General features: G+C 61.9%; 1 protein-coding gene across 1 annotated transcript; it reads left to right on the top strand.

Annotated features, from left to right (window-relative positions):
• Positions 1-26,781, top strand: LOC306665367 (maestro heat-like repeat family member 5). Its single transcript, XM_079146811.1, has 26 exons — positions 1-548; positions 1,082-1,318; positions 1,565-1,687; positions 1,779-1,855; positions 2,698-2,833; positions 4,839-5,030; positions 7,719-7,814; positions 10,140-10,244; positions 11,613-11,748; positions 11,915-12,181; positions 12,759-13,252; positions 13,659-13,813; positions 14,715-14,974; positions 15,723-15,936; positions 16,161-16,298; positions 16,402-16,436; positions 16,504-16,784; positions 17,003-17,146; positions 17,715-17,891; positions 17,951-18,120; positions 18,181-18,363; positions 18,810-18,960; positions 19,872-19,994; positions 26,133-26,235; positions 26,342-26,416; positions 26,617-26,781. The coding sequence occupies exons 1-26, from the start codon at positions 360-362 to the stop codon at positions 26,712-26,714; spliced, it is 4,359 nt and encodes a 1,452-aa protein (XP_079002937.1). The 5' UTR covers positions 1-359; the 3' UTR covers positions 26,715-26,781.

Here is a 26,781-nt window from a genome sequence, read left to right as displayed (position 1 = left end):
GCAAGCAGGCCCCTCCCGCCCCACAGCCTGTGCACTGCGCACCGGGCTGGGCCCTGCCTGCGGGCCAGCGCTTCCTTCTCTCTGCCCAGGGCTTCCTCTTCCAACTCTATGGGATCTTCCTTCGAGAGTGTACCGACGTGGACCTGGTGAGGAGGCACCTGACCTGCCTCCTGGAGTCCTCCCACCAGTCCTGCAGCCAGCGAGAGGTGGGTTCGTGCTCATGGCTTCCCCCTCTCCATACCGTGCCTCATGAGGCCCCTGGCCACTTCCCGGTCCCCAGTCCTCACTTGCGTGGAGATCTGTGTGACTCTCAGGTGGGGGATCTTTGCATCAGGCACTAAGTGATCCTCCCTGGGAGGATGGGGCCTCGGAGGCTGGGAGGGAGAGCACCGTGGCCTGGGGCCGCTCACAGGAACCTCTGCCCACAGGGCATCGCCCTCTCTGTGGGCTTGGCGTCCACCACGCACTTGGAGCAGGCGTGGGCCCTGCTGGAGCACATGGGCCGCACCAGATTCCTGAGGTGGGCCCTGCCATCCCCAGGCAGCCAGGTAGACTCCCAGGTGCTGCCAGTGTGGGGCTGGGCGGGCCTCGGCCTCAGGTGCCCTTGGTGACAGGAGGGTTCTGGAGGGGCTGGCGTGAGACACAGGCTGGACGAAGCCCCTCTCTACTTGACGAGAATCCCGGGCTGAGGATCTGGAGTGGAGGGGCTCCCGTGATCCCAGGCTGTGTGTGGCCTGGACTCGGTCTCTCCTCTGGGTGCCAGACCTAGAAGGGTGTGTCGAGCCGCTCATTTCCCCAGCCACTGGCTCCCAGAATCCTCTCTGGGAGAAGTAGACTACCAGAGAGCCCCAGAGGGGGCTGCCTGCCTGGGAAGGAGGGGGGTTGAGGGCACCAGCTCAAGGAGTCCCTGGAGGGCAGGGCTGGTGCCAGGCCTGGGACTGGACCCCCAAGGAGCTGACCACCACAAGGAGCTGAGCATAGGGCTTGGCCCTCCTGGGGCACAGGTGGGTGCAGGCTGGGAGGGCAGCCAGGGGGGCTGAGAAATAGAGCCCTCAGACCCTCTGCCCTCTGCCGCCCACAGCTGGAGGACCCTGACCTGCACTGGAAGTGGGTCAGCAGCACCTCTTTGCTGTGCTACGGGCAGATGGCCATACATGCCAAGGAGCGGATCCTACCCTGGGTGGACAACATCATCTCCAGGATGGTGTACTACTTCTCCTGCAGTCACTACGTGAGCCCTGCCGGCCCTCCGCACAAGGGTGGGAGGGCAGGGCGCCTGGCTCTCAACGGCCCAGAGCTGCTGGCCCCTGGGGCTGAGGTGTGTGTGTGCCGCGTGGCGCACGTGGCCCCAGGCAGCCCCTGGCGTGAGTTGTGCGAGCTGCTGTGCCCGTGAGTGTCTTTGTGCATGGCGGCCGGCGTGCAGGGTGTGCATTGCACACCTGCACGGGTGTGTTTGTGTGGGCGTACATACATGCTGTGACCCCTGGTCAGGGTGGCTGCTTGGGCTGCATGGCAGCTGTGGGGAACTGTCCGCCACTGTCCCCTGACCTGGCCCATCCTTTAGGACAAAATCCTAGAATCGAGCTTCCTTTCCGCGTCCATCCTGCTCACAAGGGTGCTCAGGCCGAAATACGGCGCCCAGAACTACAAGTTCACTCAGACGCCAGAGCTCATCCAATGCCTCCTGGTGAGCGGTGCCCCCAGGGCTGCAGGGGGCGGGCAGGCCCCACGGCTGGTCGGGTGCTACTGCCACATCGGTGCCTGCTCTACCCTCCCAGTGCATCCTCCAGAAGGAGCCCGACTTCCTGGTCACCCTCTGCCGGCAGAAGATCATACTGGTCATTGTGGGCCTGAGGTGACTCCCCCTGGGGTCCAGAAACAAAGACAGGCCAGGCCCTCTGAGTGTGGAGAGGGTTCAGTGTGCAAAAGGATGCAAGAGCTGGGGTGGACTCCAGGGCTGGGGCCAGGACACTTTCCTTCTGCAGGGCCAGACAGGCGGTTGTGTTGGCACATGCTGAGCCCTGGTCCTGGTCGCACTCTGAGCCCTGATCTTGAACACATTTTGAACCCTGACCCAGGTGACATGCTGAGCGCTGATCCTGGTCAAGCCCTGGCCTTGTCACCCTAGAGTCCTACCTGACCACAAACAAGTTCTGGTCTTGCACCAGTTGCCCTTGATCCCACTCACAGCCCTGACTGACCCCAGAGTAATCCCTCAGTTTTTCACGAATACCAAAGGACCCGAGAGAGTGGAGCCCTTGGGACAGCTTGCTGCAGTCCCTGTCCCTAGGGGCCCTTCCCAGGATGGTGGGCGCCATTCCCATACCCTCCCCAGGCAGTGTCAGGAGTGTCACCGTCCAGGTCCACTTCCAGGTCTCAAGTTGAGCCAGTCTGTCCTCACCAGGAGCCCCTTTTTTTGGCGGGGGGAAGGTACCAGGATTGAACTCAGGGGCACTGGGCCACTGTGCCATCTCCCCAGCCCTGTTTTGCATTTTATTTAGAGACAGGGTCTCACCGAGTTGCGTAGTGCCTCGCTTTTGCTGAGACTGGCTTTGAACTCGTGATCCTCCCATCTCAGCCTCCCAAGCTGCTGGGATTATAGATGTGGCCACTGTGCCCAGCACCAGGAGCCTGCTTCAGCCAGAGTTTGGCCCCAGCCCAACAACCCTGCAAAGCCTGGTCTTTGGTTTCTTGTAGCAACCTGCGGCCCAGCCTCAAGCCCCTGGTCAAGTCCAGGATCCTGCAGACCTGCCTGCAGAGTGTGTACCTGCTGCCCCCCACAGAGGAGTTGAAGAGCAAGTCCCCTCCGCTGGAGCCAGCCCCGGATGTCATGGTGACATTGTGCTCCTGGGCCTTTCCCCCTCCTCCTGCGTGGCAGGTTCTGGGTACTGGCCTGGCTGTCCAGCCCTGCCTGGGAGGGCAGAAGAAGGAGTCAGGGTCCAGCCTTTGTTCCTGGCTGACTTTGACTTTGGAAACACCCTGAGTCTTAGGTGTTCCAGCCTAAGGAGGCTGGTCATGCTGCTGGTGTTCCATGAGGCGTGACCTGCCCAGCGGTCTTTGCAGTGCGGGCAGCACCCTTATCCTCGGGCACTCCTCACCCTGGCTACACAGGCCCGGGTCTTTCCTTGCCAGGACCCTGAGGCAGGGACAGGCTGATGTTCACTCACAGGCCTCAATTGCTCCCGCCTGGACCCAGCATGCAGCAGGGCCACCTCACACTCCATGACCCGAAGCACGTTCCAGGGTTCAACCAAGGCTGGGCCAGGCCCTTTGTCCACAGGGAGGAGCAGCTGAGCTGGGAGGTAGCCCCAGGGGCCAGGCTGCCAGTGTCCATGCCGGCACAGAATCCTGGATGGCCAGGCTCTGTGGAAACAGAGCAAAGCAAGTAACAGAGGCCCTCAGGCCAGACATGCGCCACACCTGACAGGGACAGCCTGGTCAGCAAGCAACGGGCGACAGCCGAGGTCAAAGGCCAACTGGGGGCTTCCCTGTGCACCTTGGGCTGCGTTCCCCAGCAGACCCCCAGGCAGAGGATCCTGGACAGCTGCAGAGAGCCAAGGAAGGCAGGTCTGCCTTCTTCAGAGTCTCCTATGAATGGGAGCATGCTGACTTTGCCCACGTTTGTTTTACTCACCATGAGGGTCTTGCCAGCTTGTGTCCTGGCTTGTGCCAGCAGTCCACTCCTGGTACAGTAGGGTGGCATTGCCTTCATGGACACTGGCTGGTGGCATGGGTCGTTCCAATTTGGGCTGTTAGAGATGAAGGAGCCAGGAGTGTGTGGCCAGGTCTTTACGGGGTTTGTTTCTGCTGAGTTGCTAGTGAGCTCACGGGGGCTCGGGTTTAACTGATGATCCAGCCGTTGGCCTGCTCTCCGAAGAGGCTGCACTGATGATGTCCGCCAGAGGGTGAGGGTCGCATGCTCCCGGTCCTGGACAGCGCCACGTGGCCAGACCTTGGTTCTCAGCCTCCTTCTGTCTTCCCACGCTCCCAGCCATTCTGTGGTCTCTCTGGGGAGGCAGCTGTCCAGGCCTCCTGGCTCATCTTAAAACTGAGTTACTTCTGGGGTTCTTAAGTGGTTTTTAGAGTTCCTTTTGATTCCAGATGTGAGCCCTTTGTCATCAGACATGGGATCTGGACCTATTTTCTCCCAATTTGTGGCTTCCTCTTCTCTGTTCAAGTTGCTAATGTGGAGGATCCAGTTTGGTCATTTTTTCTGGTGGAGTAGTGCAGCTTCTTGAGAAAAGAGTCTGGCAACTTGTTAAAAAGTCGCCTGGCTCTCCCGAGCCCAGGGACTGGTGCACAGAAGCTGAACCCTGTGTCCGAGCAAGAGCTGTGCACAGGGCCTGGGTGCACTGGGCCTAGTGCTCACCAAGTCCACTGACACAGTGTTGCACAGATGTTCTATTTTCTGCTAGAAGTTTTGTTCTTTTGGAGATGACACCTGGGCTCTGTCGGGGTCTGTCTGGGCAGCTGCACCAGGTACTGTAGCTGGAATGTCACTGATACCATCATGGGCGCCTCCCAAGGTCCCCTCTGGAGGCCCCCTCCTGAAGTCATTGTCCTGGGGCCAGGACGTCAGCATAGAGCCTGGGGGACAGAGACGCTCAGGCTGTGACGGCTCAGGCCCTCCTTTGAGCTGGTTTTGTGAGGTTCACCGTGTGGGTTGGAGTTTAACTCTGGGCATGAGCACCTAGGACTGCAGAAGTGCGTGGTACCCAGACCCTCCTGGCTTGATTCGGTCACCTCGTTGAGGATGGGCCTGCACAGACGCAGGGCTCTGATTCTGATCGCCTCGTCCTGCCCCTGATCTGTGATCTGCCACCGTCACACTGCTTCAGTGGCAGGGGTACAGTGGACTGCAGCGCAGGACCCTTGAAATCCACAGGGGGCATGCGGCCCCAGGCGACGTGATGAAGGCGCACCCTCACACGGGGCCTGAGGTGGCTCGTCTGCCTTCTCCTCGTGAGGATGGGGTGCCGGTGGTGCCCCGCTCCTGGACGCCTGCAGATGTTCCTGTGTTCCTGTGGCCCGTGAGCCACAGGGTGCACGGCATTCTATTCCAACAGCCAGGATGGACGGGGCTCTCTGGGTCCCAGGGTCAGGTTGCTCAGACCCCCGCGTTCGCCCTTGTTCCTGGTTACTTCTGCTGTCCTAGGCTCCTGCACTTCCAGAAGAGTCTAGGATCAGCTGGTGAAGTGCAGTCTGCCCACTGGGATCTGACTGGCTGCACGCACTCGGAGGGTGTGGGACCGGCTGGCTGCTTGGGGGTGGTCAGGCCATTTCCACTCTCCTGCCGCTGTCCTGCATGTCCCTTGGCCAACCTTTCTTTCCAATTTCCCATTTTCCGTGGTGTTGGGAGGTTTCCTTGCCGGTGCTCGTGAACACAGTGTCTCGCACCCCGCCTGGCCGCACCCTCCTCCAGGGCTCCCGGATCCCACAGGCTTGGACACGTGGCTTCCTTGCCTGAAGGTGGTCCATCCCTCCTTCCTGGTCGAGGTTCTCCCTCTCTATCCTCAGCCTGCTGTGCTCGCTCGGGTTAGGATCAGGGTCAGGGTCAGGGTCCAGCAGATGGGCAGCAGGGCACGTGCTCCTCCAGGGCCCCTGGGGTGACCCATGTTGGTGCGCTGCTTCCACTTTCACTCGGTTTGATTCCTGGGTTCTCTGATTTCAGCTTCTATTCTCTCTTTGACCTGCTGACGACTTAGAAGTATGCTGAGCACCTTCACATCTCCATTTCTGTCAGGAGACACTTTTCATGGTGCAGATCCCTTCAGATCCATTGGCCCAGAACGTGGCTGGCGCAGGTGCCCAGCTGTGTGTCCCCTGAGGAGCAGTGCTCTGCTGTCCCTCGGGCACCTGGCACCATCAGTGATGGGAAGGGATGCCCATGCTGGCCACAGCTGCATTGTCCACCCCTGTGTCCCGGAGGTGGCCGCTGGATTTCAAAGCTGTTATTAGGCCATAAAGACTGAGGCCTCGGTTGTCTCATTGGTGTTGCAGGAATGGCGGTCTTCACTGCGGGCCCCTGCAGTGCCTGCCCCTGCTGTCCCGGCCAGGTCAGCGCTGGCCTTCCCTCTGGCCCCTGTGGTTGACCTTGGCACCATTACTCCCGCAGTAGCTCTTTGGGAAGCATGTGAAGTGGTCTGGCTCGGTTCCGCCTCTCCGTGGAGGTGAGGGGCCCTCAGGCGTCTGCCCTACGGCTGTCTTGCTAGGTGTTTTTTCTCTGTCCAGTCTTTGTCCCTCCTTTCCTCTCTTTCTGCCTTTTCAATCAGTAGAACTTCTCTTTCAAAATATTTTCTTAGTCGTTGATGGACCCTCAGTTTCACACATTTCTTCGTATGCGGTGCTGAGGATGGAGCCCAGGGCCTCGCACAGACCAGGCCAGCCTCCACCGCTGAGCCTGGGCCCCGCCCTGCGGAACGTCTTACAATACATGGTTCACGGCTTTGCCATTACGTGCTGCTGTGCCCAGGGTGGCCTGGGCCTGTGGTCTGCGTCTTTGGTGTGTTTCTCCATCTGTGCTGTCCTGTCCAGCTGTCCCAGGTCACCCGCTTGCTCTCGCACAGCTGTCTGCGGCGACGCTTGCACCTACCCTTCCTCCGTCAGTCCATCCCTCAGTCCATCTCTTGATCTTGAGAAAGTGTGGGGCTCAGGAGGTCCTGGCTTGCACTCCTGGTGGAATGTGTGTGTGCATGCGCGTGTGTGTGTAGGTGGCGGTGGCACAAGGACGTGGGCCATGGTGAGTGAGACTGGGCTGTGGCCAGCAGTGTCCTGCTCAGGCCGACATGACCAGCAGCTGCACCAGCACTTGGAGCACTGGACACGGTCCCCTCACCCCTGGGTGACTCTCCAGCCCCTGCTGGCCTCCCCACGCTCTCTGCAGCCCCACCCTGTCACTCTGTGCCTGTGGGAGGGAGGGACCTCTGTGCAGCGAGGAGCTGCCCACCCCAGGACCCCAGGGATGGTTGTCCGCCATCTGCTGACCTCCTCCCCACACGGACACACTGCTCGGACCTGTTCTCTGGATCAGAGATTTCCACTGGAGCTCTGGCGTCCCCATCTGCGCTGGGGATGCACCTCCCCTGGGGGGCCAGGACACACCCAGTGAGCACCCTGCTCCTGAGAGGGAATCGCGGCTACGGAGTCAACTAGGAAGGCACGGCGGCAGGCGCAGGGCTCACCTGTGCCAGCTGCGTCTGTCACCCTGGGCGAGACCCTGGCAGAGTCCCGGGCAGCCGCTGAGGGCCTGCAGCACATCAGATCCGTACTCGCCCCAGGCGGCTGACTCCCTCACTAACAGCCCCCAGTCCCTAGGCAGCTCCCAGGGCCCAGAGGGCACCAGGGTGGACAGGGCAGCAGGTCTGTAGGTGGCTGGACCTGCTGAGTTCCACATACCTGAGGTTCCCAGGAGAACAAAGCAGGTCCAGAGGAAAGAGGACACCTGTGTCCTCAGGAGCCCAGTGCCCAGGGCAGCAAAAGGAAAAAGCCTGGCAGCAGGCCCAGGAGCTCGGGGATGGGGGGGACCGCAGGGCCAGCAATGGCCCGAGCAGCAGGGACATGCTCACACACGCACACGTGCACACGGTCGTCTCCTGGAGACACCAGCATCAGAGCCTTGCCTGGCCTGGCCTGTCCTGGGTGGGAGGACAGCCCCGGGAGGAGCAGCAGCTTGGGGCAGGGTGGCCCACCTGTGACACCGGCTGACCCCTCTCTGCCAGGCGCTGTACGGGAAGACGGAGAGAGCCCTGAACCTGCTCCTCCAGAACTTCTTCCTGGAGAACCCGAGCATGGACGAGCTCTGCTTCCTCCTGCAGGTGAGGCCCCGCTCCGGCTAGCCCTCCCGGTCCCCAGGGCCTGCTTGGCGTCCCTCCGGGCCGGTGCCCTCACGCTGCCCACCTGTGATGGCATTGTTCCCCGCTTCAGTCACTGAACACGATAAAGGGCGCTCGAGGGGTCCCGCTCCGAGCTCGGCTCCTCCTTGGGCAGGTGGGCCGGAGTCAGCCATGCCGCTGAGGTCCCCCACAGAGGTTGGCAGAGGGTGCCTGGCCCTGGGCTCTGTGCTTTGCCAGGATTAATCCCTCCAGTCCAGAGTGCCCCCGTGCCCTCCTCTGATGGATAAGGGAAATGGGCTGGGAGGCCGCCCTTGCCCCGACCTCACAGGGGGCTGGAGGTAGGGAAAGGGGCCCCCAGCCTTGTGTGGGGTCAGTGCTGTCCTCACCCTTGGGGCAGCACAGTGGGCTCAGGTGTGTCCCAGGAGAGCTGTGAGGCTCGGGCATGTGTGGGTGACAGGGGCTGGGCCTGGAGGAACGTGTCCAGAGCTGCCCTGTGCTACTCTGACAGCTGGCCTGGGGGTGGAGCTGGAGGCCAGGTGCCACCCGAGGGCCATGGAGGGGCCAGGCATGGCCTGTCTGTAGCTCTGGTGGGAACTTCAGGGCAGGATGGCCCAAGGGAGGCTGGGCCGTGTGGGGCGCCAGCCCTCCTCGGCTAGAGGGTGAGGTCTGGTTTTGAGCTGTAGGCAGTTGCCGGTGCCAGCCATGCACAGTGGCCAGTGCTCTGGGTTGACTGGAGTTTGGCTGACCCTGGTGGGGACCAGGACTGCTTGGTTCAGGCCAGAAATGTCCCCTCAGCCACGCCCTGTTGTAGGGACCCTGCAGGAGGTGTATGTGTCTAGGGGAGAGTGGCTAGTACCTGTCCTTGAGGGTCTGAGGGCAGGGGACAGGGATACTATGCAGGCAGCTGGGAACCAGCTTGGAACATGGGCCTTCAGGGACAGGAACCACAGAGCAAGGGGATGGGCCCCCAGGACACTCTCCCTGCAAAGCCCCTGGAGAGGCTCAGGAATGCAGAGGGAAGAGAGACCACAGGTGCTCCCTGGATGTCCCTGCTCCAAATCCACGCATGCTGACACAGCAGCAGACCCTGCAACCCGGGCCCCGACACCGGCTGCCTCCCGAGTGCAGAGCCCAGGGCTTTCTTGGCCGTTCCTGAAGCCCTGGTGTGGCCTGCGGTGTGGTGAGGTATTTGGTCTTCGACTCCCAGCTCCTAAAGCCCTAGGCTGAGGTGCTGACTGGCAGCTGGGGGCTGGTTGCCAGGGGACCCAACTGCCTGGTTGAAGGGTCACTTGCTGTCCACATGCCTTTCTTAGAGAGGCAAGAGGCCCTGAGTCTGGCTCGACCAGGCTGGTGACTTGCTCCATAAACCCCAGGCTGGGCTCAGGAGCTCACCCTGGGCCGAGCACACGCAGCACCTGCAGGACTGTGCAGAGAGGGCGTGGAGCCCCTGCCACCTGTCCTCTGTCCCTCTCCATCTGGGGTCTGGCTCAGCCTTTGCCATGCCCTCATGATAGGATATGAGCATACTGGTGTTCCCTGGGTCCTGAGAGTGACTCTAGAGGTGGACAGAGCCCAAGGAGCGACTGTGAGTGGCTGGGATCTGAGTGGCCCCCACGCTCCTTGTGTGGAGATTCAATTCCCACCGAGAGGCACTGAGAGGTGGAGACCTAATCCATGGTGGTGTCAAGAGGCCTCTGGGTGGCTGGAAAGGATTAGAGAGGGTCCTTAGGACGGAGCCCACGACTGCATCCTGCTGGCTTCAGAAGCAGAGAGACAGAGACCAGAAGAGACACAGACACACATGTACTCTGTGTGTCTTGCCATGTGATGCCCTGTGCTGCCTCAGGACTCTGCCAGCAAGCAGGCCATCATCAGGTGTGGCCCCTTGGCCTTGGACCTGCAGAACTGTGAACAAAAATAAACCTTTCTTTTTTATGAAGTACCTGCCTCAGGTATTTCATTATTGTAATGAAAGATGGGCCAATACATTTGATTTATAGCTGATTGGGTAGAAGCAACAGGCCACACCTGGGGCTTGCAATTGAAGTGGGGCCCTCTTGGTGACTGAGACCTTAGTCTGTGGGATCTGACACTCCCTCCTGGTAAGTGGTGTTGGAATGGATGGAGTTGGAGAGTGCTCAGCTGGTACCCACTTCAGGATTGCTTGGTAGCAATTGGTTGGCATGCAAGGCGACAACACCCTGTAACTGAACATGCTGAGTGGCCTGGAGACCCACTGTCTGTGCGGGGTGGGGTGGAGGAGGGCTGTGGCAGCCATGCTCAGCTCTGCCCTCCCTTCTGCCACAGCACATGGAACGCTGGCTGAGGTCGGACAAGAGCCACGAGCGCAAGCGGGCGGTGCAGTCCATCCTCCTGCTCCTGCAGTATGTGGTGGACTCCCTGAGGCTCACCGTGAGTGCCCACAGCCCTACCCCTCGCGGTCACCCAGGTGGGGGAGGACCATCGGGTTGATGCCACCAGGAGGACACCCTGCCCCAGGGAGCAGCCCAGGACTCCTGTGGTCAGCGGGTCTGTGTGTGCGGGGAAGGGCAGTGGGGCGCACAAGGCTGTGCTGTGGCCAAGGCACAGGTAGGGTGGTCTGAGGAAACGGGGTGGAGGGCTCCCCGCAGCCAACAGAGGCTGGGGAGGGTCGTGGACATCTCCCAGCCCTTGTGGGCCAGGTTCACCGAGGCCTGCACAGGGCTGGACTGCCTGGCCCCACAAGCAGCTCTTACCTGACCCAGTCTTCAGCTGCTTGGTCTCCAAGGCTGGACATCCAGAGGGGACACCACAGAAGCCCCTTTCCCCACTGTGTTAAAGACTCCATCTCTCTACCCCACTTTACTGACATGAAACATGCATATGGCAACAGGAAGCCATGGAACATGGTGCAGTGCACACTACATGCTAGAAAATTAATGGGAAAACTGGCCCTGGGGACTCGCCTGCCATCCAGCTACTCAAAGGCTGATGCGGGAGAGCTGCAGGTCTGAGGTGTCCTGAAATAAAAATAAAACAGGTTAGGGGTGTAGCTTGGTGGTAGAGCGCACCTGTGTTCAGTACTGGGGAGAATTAAAGGAAAACATGAACACCATAAAAGAATAGATATGAAACATCCAGGGATAACTAATGGGAGCAACTAGATGGATCAAATGGAGCTACAAACAAAATACAAGATCCGAAGTACAAAAGCCACTGGATCCATTTACTAGTAGGTCAGATACTGGAGAAGAAAAGGCCAGTGAACTCAAAGACAGAACACAGGACCTATAGGAACTAAAGGAAAAAGAAAGACTAGCTAAAGCCTCAGCAAGCTGTGGAACAATGTCAAGCTAACTGAAGTCCCCAGGGGACAGGAGTAGGTGGCCATGGAACATCAAAACTGACAAACCCGACGAAAAGTTTGAACCCACGGATCCAAGAGCATCAGAACCAAAACTGATGAAAATCAGCATGAAGTAGAAAAGTCTTAAAAACCCAAAAGAACAAGCTGTGTGCACACTAGTGTGCAGGCACGTAGGGACAGGCATGGTGGCCCACGGGGAAGGTGCCCCTGTGCCTGCGTGCCCTTGGGGAGGCAGCAATGGCACTCCCTGACTTCTCATGAGTAATGGGAACAGCCCCCTTTCCACGAGGAAACTGAGGCCAGCGAGGTACAGGGTCTCCCAGACCTGGGACGGCCTCCTCTGGGTCCCAGCACGGGCGCCTCCCAGAAGCTGGAGCCCCAGACAACAGAGGTGGCTCCTACCTGCCCGTCTTGCTCACTGGCGCCCTCCACAGGAAGAGGCCACGCCCTCCATGCTGGGCCACCACATAGGCCTGCTGACTCTGCTGTGTCGGGACAAGGACAAGGTCACCCGGAGCCGCTCTCAGCAGTGTGTCTCCCTCCTCCTCCATCTTGTGGTTGAGCAGAAGGGTGAGCTGCCAGGGAGAGGGAGACGGGTGGCTCCTGGCCACCATCCTGGCTCCAGGATCCCTGGGCTCCTCGGGCTCACACCTGGTCTGTGAATTGGGGCAACAGTGCTGGAGAGGAGGGGCTGCCCCCGGGCCCAGTGGCTCCCCTGACCCTCAGCCTCATGCAGGGAGAGCGCTGGAATTCACGCCCTGGAACAGAGCAAGGCACTTTGAAGTGAAGGCCTCCAAGGAGTGGGGGATGAAGCTCTGCCGCATGGTGAAGGTGAGGCTTCCCCGCTGGGCTGGGGCTGCCAGTGGCCATGCAGGGCAGCAGTGTGGGCAGGGCCAGGAGGAGGGCTCAAGACACGGCTCTTTCCAGGAGAAGCACCCGCCTCGGTCCCTCCCTGGACTGGACGCAGGCCCCCTTGGAAGTGCAGGCCCCCGTTCTTGCTGGTGTCTGCTGGGCCTCTCTTGAACTTGCAAGGGTGGTGGCCCAGCCTGATTTGCTGGGACATCATGGTCTGGCACTGCCCTTCCATGCCAGGCAAGCCAGGAGGGTCCTGCTCCCTCCCCACACACCTGGCTCTGGGCTCAAGCTTTTCCTGGCACTGAACCCGGAGTTGAGGGTTGGGCTGGGTCCAAGCTCTGCCTCTGACTGGGTGGGCTGCCCTGGGCCTGTTGTTCCACTTTTCAGGACCTCAGCGTCCCACCTTCAAGTGAGGGTCGCTCGGGCTTGAGATCCTGCTGCTCCCAGGGCATGCTACTGTAGGGCAGTGAGGCCTTGGGCAGTGGAGTCCCCTCAGGAGAGCACTGGCAGAGCCCCTCCCAAGGACAGCGGACGGGAATCTGGGCAAAGGAGGCACTAGGACAGGCTCTCAGGATGAGCGGGGCAGGAAGGCCGCTGGCAGCAGGAGGTCCAGGGGTTGCACAGAGAGGCAGGGCCTGCACGTGGGCAGGGCAGCCAGTGGTCAGCTGCGCGTGGGGCCGCAGGGCTGCTGGCTCCTGCTGTCCCCAGGGCAGTTCTCCAGTGAGGTGGCAGCTGGGCCTGTGCTGGCCACTCTGGCCCGTGGCAGGTCTGGGCTCAGGGCATTTGTGTGGAGGTGCACGTGGCGCTCATTCTGCCTGGCACGGGGCCTGGGTACAGCGGGTCAGGCTGGCTGCTGAGCAGAGCCCCGCCCGCACAGGCCTTTCACAGGGACCTGACGGTGGCGCAGCACACGCAGCTGGTCCTCACGCTGCTGCACGGCCTCCGCAGCCACAGCCACCTGCGCTGTGACCTGGCCTCCAGGCTCCTCCTCATGATCTTCCAGGACGCTGGCATCAAGCTTGAGCAGGTAGGGCCTGGCACCAGGGCCCCTCTGGGCGGGCAAGGGCCACGTCCTCAGCGTCAGCCAGGAGGGGGCTTCCCTGCAGAGCCCCGGGGAGAGCCCCCTTCGAGGGCTGCGTGGCACGTGCCCACCTCCACACCTCTTCTCCACGGCCAGGCGCCTCTCCCTGCAGTTGTGCAGCCCCCGAGGCGGCCTCTGGCAGCCCTGCCTCCGGCTGCCTTTGCCCATTAGCCCAGGGACACCCCCAGGCCCCTGGCCACCTGCTCCTATCCTGTGCCCCACAAGGTGGCAGGCCCTGCCACTGCCACTGGAGCCAAGGGCCACCTGGGTGCCAGTCTGCAGGAGGCAGCAGCTCCAGCTGCCCCTCAGCCTGGCGAGGCCCACTAAACTCAGGCTCACCCACACTCCTGCTTGGGCACTGCTCTGCATCAGCCACATCCGCCCCCACAGTGTGTCCTCCCACCTCCCCCATGACCAGGGACCGGAACGCAAACAGGCAGGTGGCACGTGCCATGAGCCGCAGGGCTGGGTCCCGCCCAGGGACCCACAGGGGCCCGTGTGGACTGTCCTGTTTGGGGCCACGCTCTGCCTGCCCCTTCTGTAGGTGGCTGAGATCCTGCACAGCCTGCTCCAGGAGCTGCCAGGCATCCGCTTCAAGAGTGTCCAGCAGACCATGATGAAGGCCACGGCAGTGCTGGGCAACCAGCACACCCAGGAGGTGGTGGAGGTGACCCTGTCCCTGAGCCACCCCCTAGAGAGGTGGGTCCTCCCTCTGCCCGCAAACCCCAAGACGGACACCATCCACCACCCAGTGTCCACCCTCCAGTCTTCGCTGCCCCAGGCCACAGGCGCAGTTCCAGGCTGAGATAGTACAACCAGCCCAGCTCCTGCCCGTCACTTCTTTCTAGGGCCCAGCCTGGATTGGGCCCCAAAGGTGCCCTGGGCTGAGGGGACTATGTAGGGCTTCAGTGCTCCCAGGAAGGGGCTTCAACTTGGAACGTCCCTTAGGCTCCGAGAGGCCCTGAGGCCAACCTGGCACTGTGAAGACACAGGGCCTGATGGCCCCGAGCCCCTGGCTGGCTCCTCCTTGGCCACCACTGTGCCACAGGGCTTCCGGAGCTGCTCAGGGCGCTTGCTAGGAACACAGCCTCGAACCTGGCCGGCCCTGTGGGGTCAGTGGCCACATGCCAACCACCTCACGGGGTGTGCACACACTTTGCAGTCTGAGCGTGCTGGGGACATTGGCCTGTCCGGGGGTCACAGCCTTTGACTGGCAGCTCAGCCTGCCGTGGTTCCTGTTTTCCTGGTCTCCTCTCTGCTCCTGGAGGCAGGTTGAGGACGGCAGCTGCTTGCTCGGAGTTAGGGGCAAGCGGGCGCCAGGAGGGAGCCAGCCCGTACGTGGGGCAAAGCTACCTTGTGCTCAGAGCCCGGAGCAGGGCCCAGCCGGCAGTCACCAGGGCACTGACCCCAGGACCCGCCTGTCACCATTCCTGAGGGCTGGCTGTGTTCACTTCGGGACGCCCGGCCAGCTGTCCTGTTGACAGCCAGCTCAGGAGGCACCATTTAAGGGTACAGGGAAGGCCCCCAGTGGGCCTTGGGCCCTCAGGCAGCACAGCCTCTACCGAGTTGCCTGCAGTGGCACGGGCCTCTGTCTCCCCAGGAAGACCCTGTTCCTGTGGCGGACCCTGGCCACCAACCTGCGGCTGGCCCGGAAGGTCATGACTATTCTGTACATGAAGCTGAAGCTGCGGCCCCCCAGGGAGCTGGTCCAGCCCACCCACCAGGCCCAGCTCGTCTGCCTGAGGGTGAGCAGGGCCTGGCCCCACCACGGTCTCCTCGGCCACGGTGACCTGGTGCACTGCCAGTCATGGGCAGGTCACCATCTTCCACGAGGGGGAGTGGCCACCCCTTGCACTTGGTGACTGACAGCCGCCAGCCCCAGGGCCTCCCTGCTGCCACCCGCACTGGCATCTCCAGGGGATGCCCTGCTTTGTCCATTTGGCCAGAACAGGAAACTGGAGGCTCCCAAGAACTTAGAGCAAGTGTGCCCAGGGAGCAGGTCAGGAGCCAGCAGGACTGCCCGGTGCTGCAGGGACAGAGGAGTCAGGGGCTGGGAGGATAGGGCAGACAAGGAGGCGAGGCTGCTAGTGCCCGGCTGTGGTTAAGGGCAAGGGGAAGCCGCAGAGGGGCTCGGCTCCAGGAGGACCTGGGGTGGGGAGGCGCTGTGGGGCCATGTGGCCGCCAAGGACATGGGGGAGTAGTTCTGTGGCTGGAGGAGGCAGGGGGCAGCACTCACAGTCCCACCCCAAGAAAATGCGGTGGCACAGGGTTAGCCTCCTGAAACCAGGGCCAGGGCCAGGAAGCCAGCAGGACCAGGCATGGCCGTCGCCAAGGGGGATGCTCTGGAAAGGCCCTCCCCCGGCAAGGGCACCTGGACAAAGCCAGCGGACTGCAGAGGGTGGAGCCAAGCCGGGGAAAGCCAGGGTGCAGCAGCTAGGCAGGGCCTGGGGTCCAAGCGGAGCCCTGGTCGAGGGGCTCCTGTCCCACCTTGGGGCTGCCCAGGACTGGGGTGCAGCCAGCCCACCGCCAGCCAGAAGCAGCCAAGGGCCGTCTGGGGACAGAGCCTGGGGCCTGCGGGACAGAGGGGCCTGCACCCTTGACTCACCAGGCCCGTGGCCCCTGCTCTGCCCGCTGCAGGCCCTGAACACCATCTATGAGCTCCTCTACACCCGGGAGTACAGGGCCACTGTCCGCTGGGCCTTCGCCGGCCTCTTCATGGGCCTGCTCACGCAGCTGCACTACCTGCTGGAGCTGGGCATGGTGGAGGGCCTCTCAGACTACCAGGAGGACATCCTGGAGGACAGGCCCCTCGGGCCCTGCAGGTGCGACAGAGGAGGGCCCGCCCTTGTAGGGCCTCCTGGCCCCTGCCGCACCGCACGGGAGTCCCTGGTGGGCGCTGGTGTGGCTGGACGCTCAGGACCCAGCAAGGCATGAGCTCTGTCCTGTGGGTGGGGGCAGCCAACAGCGGTGAGGATGTGGGCCCAGGGAGCCCGGGGGCAGCCGGCCCAGCCCCAGGGGACTTCCCTCTGCCACCGCCCTGCCCCAGAACCTGCCTGGAAGCGCTGAAGGGCCTTTTCTGGACCACGGACTCCTGGGAGGTGTTCGCCCACGTCAAGCTGCTGGACGGCTGGCAGCACCTGGAGTGCCTGGACACCTACCCCGAGGGCGTGAGCCTCCTGGCCAGGTGAGTCCCCAGCCGGGAGCCCCTCAGCCCAGGAGGGGCCGGGAAGGGCAGCAGCCCAGGGCTGAAGCACACCCCCCACTGCACCCTGCACTCTGTACTCAAGACGCCAGCTGGAAGACGTCTGGGCTTTGGGAACTGGCGGGGCTGCCTCAGCAACCCACCTGCCCACTGCGGCTGCCAGGTAGAGTCCACGGTGCAGCATGAGACACTGGAGTTAGACATAAGGAAGCACTTCAGGCAGCAAGCAGATCTGATGCAGTGAATGAGGTCTGCGGGGGTGGGGGCCACTGTCCAGTCCCCAGCTCCTCCCCACCACCAATTGGGCCTGGTCCTAGAAAAGCACTTGGGATCATGTCTGCCCCTCCCTTTGACAGGGCTGTGTCCCACTATGACTGTGAGGTCAAGGCCATTCTGGGGCAAGCCATCATCTTCCTGAAGAACAATGAGGAGCGAGACAACATTGTGGCTATTCTCATCCTCACAGAGGTCAGCTTCTCCCCTGCCACCCTGACCTGCTCCTTACTTTCAGGATAAAAAGACACTTTCCTCTGATAAAAGACATCCTAACTTGTGCCTGATGCATCAGATCTGCTTGCTGCCTGAAAGTGCTTCCTTATGTCTAACCCCAGCATCTCATGCTGTGGTGCTGACTTTACCTGGCGGTTGTAGTTGACAGGTAGATTGATGATGCCAACTCTGCTCAGTTTCTCAATAGTCCAGAAGTCTTCCAGCATGTGAATCGGAGGAACATGGTCAACTTCATGAACCAGAACCTGAAAAACCCCAACCAGCTGGTGCAGGCCATGAGCCTGCAGGCCCTCAGCAGCATCCTCATGCACCAAAAGAAGGTGAGCTAGGGACATGGAGGAACTTGGGGACAAGCCTGCTCCCATCCTAAGGACTTCAAGGGGAAGGGGGCAGGGTAGATGTCTTGTTGGAAGAGGTAGATAGGAAAGACACTCAGGCCTGGAGCAGGAGAAGGTGGCAGCATTTGCTTAGGACAGGGACTCTGAGACAGAGGGGCCTCTGGGATCAGCGCCTTGACCTCCTTGCAGGTAGGAGGCCCTTGTCTGCCAGCCACTGTCAGCTCCTTTCATGCTGCACCACCTCCTCCTGCCCTTGGCCTTGGGTAACAGGTCGGTGCCCCTAGGGTGCTACTGCCGGGCTGGGAGTGAGGCCCGGGGTAAGCTGCCCTGATCATCCACTCCCCTGTCTGCGCAGAGCGAGCGAGCCTCTGACAGGTCTCAGTCAGGCACTCTGTCCTCCATCCACCTGAGAGCCCTGCCGCAGGCCCTGCCAGGTCAGGTGGGTTTGGAGAGGATCCAGGAGTCCGGCTGCCTGAAACAGCTCTGACCAGCCCGGGGACGACCTGCCCCACCAGGGGAAACTGGAGACACTGGGTGGGTCTCCCTGCAGGTGGCCCTGCTCCAGAGCCGGCTGATGGAGCTGCTGGACGACTTCCTGCAGCCGGAGCCCAAGGATCCCCTGGGGCTGATGCAAATTCTGGGTGACATCCTGCACCGCCTGGGCGACCAGAGCGTCGGCGCTGCCAGTCTCAAGATCGCCGAGCACCTGCCGCTCTTCTTCGAGGACGTGAGCAGATCCCAGGGTGACAGAGGGGCGGGACCGGGCAGGCGGAACCGGCCCTTCAGGCACGGCGCCTGCGCAGTTTCTCCCGAGTGTCCATCCGAGAAGCCCGGCCGCTGTGCGCGCGGCGCTCTGAGGTGCTCGAGGCGCTCGCGGGCAACTTCCGCGAGCCCTGCGCCCCGCGGGGAGCTGGGCCGGGGAGGGCGGGGCCCTGCGGACCGCGTTCGCCCCCCAGGTGACCGAGGCGTCCCGCGTGCCCTCGGCTCCTCGGCTCCTCGGCTCCCGGCGGGCCGAGCGGGCGGCCGGGGCTCGCGCAGAGCAGGCGGAGCCAGAGCGAGACCGGCGGTGGGGGCGCGGAGGCCGGCGGCGGAGGCAGTCTGGGCGCGAGGCTCTGTCCCCGAGGCGTGTGCGGGCCTTGGGGAAGGGCCGGGGGAGGTGGGCGGCGGCAGAAGGACCGAGGCCGACCTGGCCAGGTGCGGTGCAGGCGCAGGGACAAGGCAAGGTTGTTTCCTGCCGTCGCCAAAGGCAAAACTCAGGAAAGGAGGCTTGCAGGGGTCACGGAGCTAAGAAGTGACAGATCTGGCTCTAGCCCGCTGGGGAGCCCTGAGTGGCAGCTGTCAGAAACCCAGAGGAGAGAAAGCCAGGAGAGTCAATCCGGAAGCTGAGGAGATGGAGGAGTTAGCTGGGGCAGAGAGGGCAGCGGAGCCATGGGCAGCCGCTGGGCTCAGCTACTCAGCCCACGCGCAGCGGGCAGCGCTGGGGTTTGCCCTGAGCGGGCAGAGCCCAAGTGGGGCAGGCACAGCCGCTTGAAGTCTCGGGCAGAGAGGGAGGGCAGGCAGTCAGCAGCTGAGCGGCCACACGGGCTGTAGGGCTAGGGCACGTCGCCTGCCTGAGCGGAAGGCCCGCCCTCCTTCTGCAGGAAAGGGAAGAGGTGCGAGGAGGTGCCATCTTCTTGTTCGGGGATGTCATCCACAGTGGTGGCAAGAAGTTTCGGCAGGCACTCAAGACCTTCGCCTTCCAGGCCCTGGTGCCACTGCTCTTCCACCTGGCAGACCCCTGCCCTGCGGTGGTCATGGTGAGCAGGCTCTGGCCTGGCCGTGGGGGCCGGGAGAGCCAGGTGTAGGGAGAGCACACCTGCCGGTGGGGCTGGAGGACTCCCCCCGTGGGCAGAGACAAGAACAGGGCAGCCACCTGGACCCACTCGGCCAGGAAGGGCCACATCTGGCCTTGCAGGGGAACAGGCAGATGGAGAAAAGGAAGGGACCCCACCCAGGAGATGGTCCTGCCTTTGGAACGCCCTTGCTGCAGAAACACATGCCTGAAATAAACCTGGCTTTCAGGATCCTTTTCCTGCCTCTGCCCTCCCTTCACCGGCCGGAGGTGCAGACGCATCCTGCACAAGAGTACCTGCTTTCCCCTGCCCCCATCCGCGGGAGTTCCCTGGACGGGAGTTTCTGTTTCCACAAGGAGCCACGGGGTAGCCCAGGGGCTCCCAGGTTCGTCACATCTGTCTCTGCAGACCACTCTGTAGCGTTAGGCTGTCCACTGTCATCGCAGGACTCTGGGAGTAGGGCCTCACCTTCCACTACTGAGCAACCTGGTCCGGGCTCCAGCTTACCCTGTTGGAAGACAGGCTCCTTCCCAGACAGCAGAGTCTCCTCCTTGGACTCCTCGGATGCCCCTCTCTGTGTTGTTCAGCCCATTTCCTTCCTGGCCTGAAGAAGGAGGCCTGGCCTGGGCAGCCAGGGTGACCACTGCCTCTCTGGAAGCTTCATGCAAATTAGAGCAGGGCAACATGGGGCTTAGGGAATGGCGATCCTCTTACATGGTCGCCCCTTCCTCTGGCAGCGTAGTCTCCTCACCCCAGCAGGGTGCATTTGTGCTGGGACATTGTCCCTGTGGGATCCTCCCCTGGGCCTGCTTGGGAGGGATGTGGTAAGGCGAAGGCCTGAGTTCCCTGGGGTGACCCACCTGCTCTGCCTACAGAAGACCAAGTTCACCTTCCTGCGCTGCGCCATCTTGCTGAAGTGGGAGTTCCAGAAGGAGCTGTTCAGCAAGTTGGCGTGGGGCCGAGGCCTGGGTGCCGAGAATGACGTCTTTATCTACATGGTAAGGTGTGGGCCCTCCCTGAATGGGCCCAGGCCAGGGAGGGGAGGTGGTTGTGCTGGGCACCCCAGCCCACTGAGTGTGGTCCATCAGCACTGGAGCGCCTGTTCTGCAGGTTTCCGTTAAGTGGCCTCAGCCCCTGGGAGGGGAGCATTCTCCCTCCATAGTGGAGCCCAGGTCCTCTCCAGCGGGCTGGGGAGACACAGCCCCCACACCATGTCCCTGAACTGTGCCCAAGGCCACTGTGGAGGGACCTCAGGACATGGTGCCCTGTGTCCAGTGCAGACCTGATGGAGAAAGGGCTAAAGCTCTACCGCAGGCATAGCTGGGCCAGGGAGTGGGTGCAGGAAACACTGCCCTCTGTTGTTCAGCGACAGCCTCTCCTGTCTTACCAGTGACCCAGGCTGTTCAGATGACAGTCCAAGCTTCGGGGCAGGACTGAGGTTACCAGAAGATGCTACAGGCCTGTCCTTAGCCCTCAGGCCTCCCTGGGTCTGGCCACAGCCAGGGCCCACAAGCTGGGGATGTCTTGTCCACAGGCCTCCTGATCTCTGCTGTCCTTCCCCTGCCATTCCTTGGCTCATTCCTCCACTGATCAGAATGACCACGGTGTCCTGAGGGTTCAGGTCTGTGGGACCAGAAGGCAGGAAGGTGCCGCTCTGTTGCCCCACCCTTTCTCCAGTGGATGTAGGGCAGAGCCTTTGCTCGCGGGCCCAAGGGGAGATGTGGAAGAGGGAAACCAGTGGCAGTCTCCTGACGCTGCCCAGCCAGGCTGGTCTTGGCACTACCAGCAGGCCTCGTGTGGTAGGTGTGGACAGGTGGAGTTGGTCTCCAGGCCCAGGAGCAGACTGGGAGGCCTTCCTGCAGAGGCAGGGCCCAGGCTGGCTGCAGCGCGTTGGCCTCCCTGGGGGCAGTGACAGCTCACGGCTGCTCTCAGGCGCCAGGTGTTCGGCAGAGCCATCCCGCTGACCCCAGACTGCTGGTCTCGGGCTTGGAAGTGTGGGTGGGTGCCCTGCTCCCTGATGGGCTCTCAGCTTTGTACCCGTGCTGCAGCCCCCGCCCAGCCAGCAGCTCGGCCTTTTGCTTTGCTCACGCGTTTCTGGTTGTGCAGAAGAATTTGTTGTAGGGGAGTCACTTGTGTCCCCTGTCTGGCCTGTGCTTTCCCTGCTCCATGTGACTGCGCTGGCGAGGGGAAGGCCCAGGAGTGGGGTGGTGAGGGTCTCCAGCTGGGCCGTGCCTGTGGATGGAGGGCATTACTGGGCCGTGCCTGTGGATGGAGGGCATTACTGGCCTGAGCCCGTGGACGGAGGGCATACTGGCCTGAGCCCGTGGACGGAGGGCATACTGGCCTGAGCCCATGGACGGAGGACATACTGGGCCGTGCTTGTGGACGGAGGACATACTGGCCTGAGCCTGTGGATGGAGGACATACTGGCCTGAGCCCGTGGATGGAGGACATACTGGGCCGTGCCTGTGGATGGAGGGCATACTGGCCTGAGCCTGTGGATGGAGGGCATACTGGCCTGAGCCCGTGGACGGAGGACATACTGGGCTGTGCTTGTGGACAGAGGACATACTGGCCTGAGCCTGTGGATGGAGGGCATACTGGCCTGAGCCCGTGGACAGAGGGCATACTGGCCTGAGCCCGTGGACGGAGGACATACTGGCCTGAGCCCGTGGATGGAGGGCATACTGGGCTGTGCCTGTGGACGGAGGACATACTGGCCTGAGCCCGTGGACGGAGGGCATACTGGGCCGTGCCTGTGGACGGAGGACATACTGGGCCGTGCCTGTGGACAGGACCGTGGTGCTGAACTCCCCATCCATGCAGCTGGGTGCTGCTCACACACTACATGCAGTAGCACCAGGGTCACCATGAGACATGTTTGGTGCCAGTGACAAGAGTCCTGAGCACAGAGTCCTGGCCAAGTGTTCGCTGGCGTCAGGCCCTCTGGAGCAGGCAGCAGGTGGCTGTGGGAACGAGGGATCAGCCCCAGGAAGTGGAGAGGACTCAGGATACAGGGGTGGCATATGTCGCCGGTAGTAGCTATTCCTCTAAGAGAAGTGCCAAGGAAGACGCCTTCCGGGGCGACGGGGTTGAGAGTGGAGAAGCAATGGAGTGCTGCTGTAAACCTGGGGGTGCTCGGAAAGGCCGCTCGGGGCCACACACGCGAGCACGTCCCAGGAGTCCTGGGGCAAAGCTGCCGCCATGCTCCGTGATGCTGGAGGCCCCGGGTGGCAGACCCTCCCCTGCGGGGACCCTCCATGGCCAGCTGGCAGAGGGATGTGCTCAGGGCCCTGACCCTGTTTGCAGGTGAGCACAGTGGACACAGCTGGACAAGTCCGAGGAGCATGAGGTCGCGCCTTGCCTGTGCCTGACCCCTGCTCTGCATTCCTCTTCCTGCATCTGGTGCCGCGCTCTGGGCTGGGTGCCGGGGGTCCTCTGGGTGCCCCTGGCGGCCCCTCCTTCTCTGATTTGCTCTTCAGACATCTTTGCCTGTCTGGGGTAATGGCTGCAGTTCCGTCGGCCTCATCTTCAAGGCTCGCCTTTGAATCTGGAGTGACCCCACGGGGACCCCAGTGAGCAGTGTCCAGAGGTGGGCTTGTAGGAAGTGATTGGGGCCTGACCTGTCCGTGGATTAATCCATTTGATGGATTAATAATCTGAATAAACAGCGGGAGGTGGCAGGAACTGTAGGTGGGTGGGATGTGCTTAGAGGAAGAGGTCCCTGGGAGTGTGGCCTTAGGGGACTGCCTTGTACCTGCCCCTTCCCCACCGAGCAGCTCTCCTCCCTGCGCCCTCAGGCCCCGAGCAATGGGGCCAGCCACTCATGGACTGAGACCTTCAAACTGTGGGCCAGAATCAGCCTTCCTCCTCTACGCTGTTTTGGGCAGGTGTTTTGGTCACAGAGGCAGAAAGCTGGCTAGCACAGAGGGCCTCGTCCTGCTGCTGTGTCTGTCCTTTCTGCAGCTCGGTGGCTCACCTGCGCATGGCTTGAGGATTCAGCCTTGCCCCGCGCTCTCCCTCCATCCCTCCAGTTTCCCCTTTTGTGACCTTGTTGCTGTGCGTCAGGGGCCTTGATGGGAATCCTGCGGCCATGTGCTCGGGAGGCATCTGTGCTTGCTGTTGACCCGGGGTGCATTGTCCTCTCCTTCCCACCTCTGACTGTGACATGCAGGCTGTGAGTCCACACTGCAGCCCTCCTGGGCTCAGGCCCCCTCAAGCGGCGGGGGGAGAGCCACTCTCTGGCCTCTGCCTGCCCTGGGGCCCCCTCTTGGGTGCTATGGGGTGCTGGAGTTGAGCCCAGCCTCCGAGCGGGCAGCGCAGCGCGCTGGGCTCTGGCCTCAGCTCTGGTTCCAGGCCTGCCTGGGGAGCGCCGTGCTCTTCAGCTTGCTTGAAGGGTGTTAGGAGGGATTTGTTGACGGGTCTTTGATCCTGGAGCTGTATCCTACGTGGAGAGGTGTACGCACGACCGCTTCTATTGTCTTAATACCCAACACGGAAATCTTATTCATCGAAACCACCTTGTAAAGCCTTAAAGGTCAACTTTGCTAACATTGCATTTGCCCATCACTAGGGCAGTCTATGAATTAAGACTTACTTAGCAAAGTGAATTTCCTTGAACATTTATATAACAATGATCACACGGCTCTGACACGGAATTGAAACCCTACGTTGTAGCATCAGGTTCTCCGTGTTTGCAGCACTGAAGACCCTCACGTGGTCGTCTGAGTGTGCGTCTGCACTGCCGCCGTCCCTCCCTGCCGGACCTTCCCAGGCCCTTAGAGCTTTCCCTAGTCTGAACCCCTTGGCTTGTCTGTAGCTCATCAGTCTGCACCAGCGTCGGCTCCAAGTGTGAACCAGTGTCGGGTCCCCACGTGGGCACCTGGTCACGGCCACCATCACGGCTTGCTGGCCGCAGGATCTGGCTGCAGCGACCTCTGACTGTCCTAGGAAGCAGACTTGACTTCTTCTTCCTCTTTCTCTTCTTTTCTTTCTTTCTTTCTTTCTTTTTTTTTTTTTCTTTTTGGTACCAGGGATTGAACTCAGGGGCACTCGGCCCCTGAGTCGCATCCCCAGCCCTGTTTTGTGTTTTATTTAGAGACAGGGTCTCACTGAGCTGCTTAGCACCTTGCTGTTGCTGAGGCTGCCTGTGAACTCGAGATCCTCCTGCCCCAGCCTCCGGAGCTGCTGGGATGCCAGACGTGGCCGCCGTGCCCGGCCAACAGACTTGACTTCTAGAATCGGCATCTTTCCTGTTGGGCTGTCGGCCCAGCTGTGAGCCCAGGTGGAGCTCCTCGCCTGGCACCCTGTGGACCCCGTGTCATGGCTAGTGTTGCAAGGGCCAGCAAAGCCTGTCCCGCTGGCTGCTGCCTAGCCTGGAGCTGACCCGTACCACAGGCCGATGGCCACAGTCCCATCCAGCCCCGCCCAAGGTGCCTCCTGGTTCTGCAGCGGGAGCGGCTCCCATCAGTGCTTCGTGGGTCAAAGTCATGAGTAGGCGACACCAGAAGTTGAGTTGCTGCGCCCCACTTTCCTTCCCTCCGTCTCACCTCCTTCCTGCTTGCTTCATGATTCTCCGCTTACTGGCCCGTGTTCGTCTGACCAAAGCACCGTTGCCGGCTGACAGGCAAGACAGCCAGGAACATGGTCGCCTCTGGCAGGAGGGGCTGCACTGCCCCGGGAGGCTGGCTCCAGGCCCGCAGCTCCTGGTGCACGGTCGCGCACTTCGGCAGTTGGGCTGCCTCTGCCAGTCTGCCAGGGTCACCTTTCCATGAGGAGCAGCCATTGTACTGGGCCCACCCTGACGACCTGGTTTACCCTTGCCAGCCGCGCGAGGCTCCGTCTCGGAGCAGTAGGCGCTGGGCCCCTGGCAGATGATAGAGAGCGCTCCAGGAACTGGTGGCATCGCCGCCTCGATGGCAGGTGGTCACACATCTTGGCCAGGAGCTGCCCTTTGCCTGGAGTCCTTCTGAAACATTCTTCCCTGATTACATGGAAACGCTCTGACCCCCCTGGTTTTCCCCACCCTGGCCACAGGATCAGGCCTGCAGGGAGTCCTGGTTCCTTGGAGTGGGAAATCATATGATGGGCCAGAGCTGGGGAGCTGGAGGACGCGTGTGCAGTTTGGTGTTAGCCAGCGTCTGTCTGCTGGCGGGGTGGACCTGGCAGGGCAGGCAGCAGGGGGTGGCAGCTTCTAGCTGAGGGTCTGCTGACAGCAGGGGCTCTTCTGCCTGGAGGTGAGCTGAGGTGAGCAGGTAGGTTTGGAGGGAGGAACTTCACAGGCCCCAGGTCGCCTCCAGGCTGTGTGTGGAAGGCTAGGCTAGGCCCGGCTTGGGCAGAAAGGTGGCGGCTGTGGGTGGCTCAGTCCACTCAGCTGGTGGAAGCCCATCAGCACATCCCAGGTTGGGCAGAGACGGCCGGGTGGTGGTAGCACCTTGACCATGGCAGCCGCTACAACAGCGCGGCTGGGTACAAAATGTCCCTAGGGCCCTGTGGGGAGCGTGGGGGCTGAGGCCAGAGAGATGATACTCATCAGGATCCTTGGAATGCCAGTGGCCCAAAAGCAGATTCAAACAGGCTCAGACGAACTGGTTTACCAGACCAAAGGGCTGCTGGATGCTTGCTGCAGCGGGGCCTGATCAGAGGCTAGGTGAGGTCCCCACCCTGCCACTTTGGCTGGCTTTGTCCTGTTTCCACAGCAGGCCTGCCCAGGAGGGGAGCAGAGTGGGCCTCTCCAGCCATTTCCAGCCCTGCTAGTCCTGCAGATGGTTGTTGCTCACCCAGAGGGTCTCCCGGCGTCTCACTCTAATTCAGCACAGCAGCCAATATTGTGCTGGGGCTGGACTGGGCCCCGGGCATAGCAGCAGAAGGACATCCTTCCAGAGGATGTCCAGGGCCCTAGATGAGGCTGGTCCCTACCCTTTGACGACCCTGAGGTCGATGGGTGAAGGAGCTGGGCCTACAGGGATTTGGCTCTGCTTCCCTCCTGCCACACTGAGGGTCTCAGGGCCCAGCTTGGCGTGAGTGCCCCCTCACTCCCTGGCACTGCCATGGGGGCCTCCGGCAGACGCAGGGTCACAGAGGCCAGGTGCTACCTGGGCCCCAGCCTGGCCATTGGCCACCTCTTGTGCCCCCAGGTGGAGAGCAACTTTGGCAACTACCACCAGTTTCTCATGCAGGCCCTGACCTACTTGAACAGCCCCCACAAGAACCTGAAGCTGGCAGCCATGAAGTTCATTGGTAGGTGCTGATCTGCGCCCAGCTCGGCCCCCATGGTTGAAGCCTGCTGGTGGTTGCAGGCTGGCAGGCCTGTGCCCACCACCCATCACCACCCCTCCTGTCCCAGGGGGAATGCTTCAGGACTACTTTACTGACCTCTGCTTCCACCTAAAGAAAGGGGACATAAGAACCCTCAAGAAATGTGAGCCGCACCCTGTGCCCCAGGGCTGGGCAGTGCGGGTCTCTCCCTGAGCACCGGAAGGGTCCTCTGGTGGCGAGGTGCCTCTGAGGGTGGAGCCCCACATTTCCCTCCAGTCGGGCCGGGGCAGGCAGGACTCCCCAGCTGCACACAGGTCCCCAGTGGGACAGGCTGCTGAGTCAGACCCGGGGTCTCTGCTGCAGACTTGGACACCCTCAGGCAGGACCCGGACTCCACATGCCGCAGGTTCTACCTGAACCTTATGGGGGACATCACGGAGCTGTCCCAGTATGTGACCTGAGCCGCGGGGCTCGGCCACTGCCCAACCTGCCCGTCCTTGTCTTTGTCCTTGTTGAATTCTCTGTATT

Source organism: Sciurus vulgaris (genome assembly GCF_902686455.1).
Source record: "Sciurus vulgaris genome assembly, chromosome: 1".
Lineage (NCBI taxonomy): Eukaryota > Metazoa > Chordata > Mammalia > Rodentia > Sciuridae > Sciurus > Sciurus vulgaris.
Note: the sequence above shows the minus strand (reverse complement) of the source record. Positions and strands in the feature narration are given on the sequence as shown.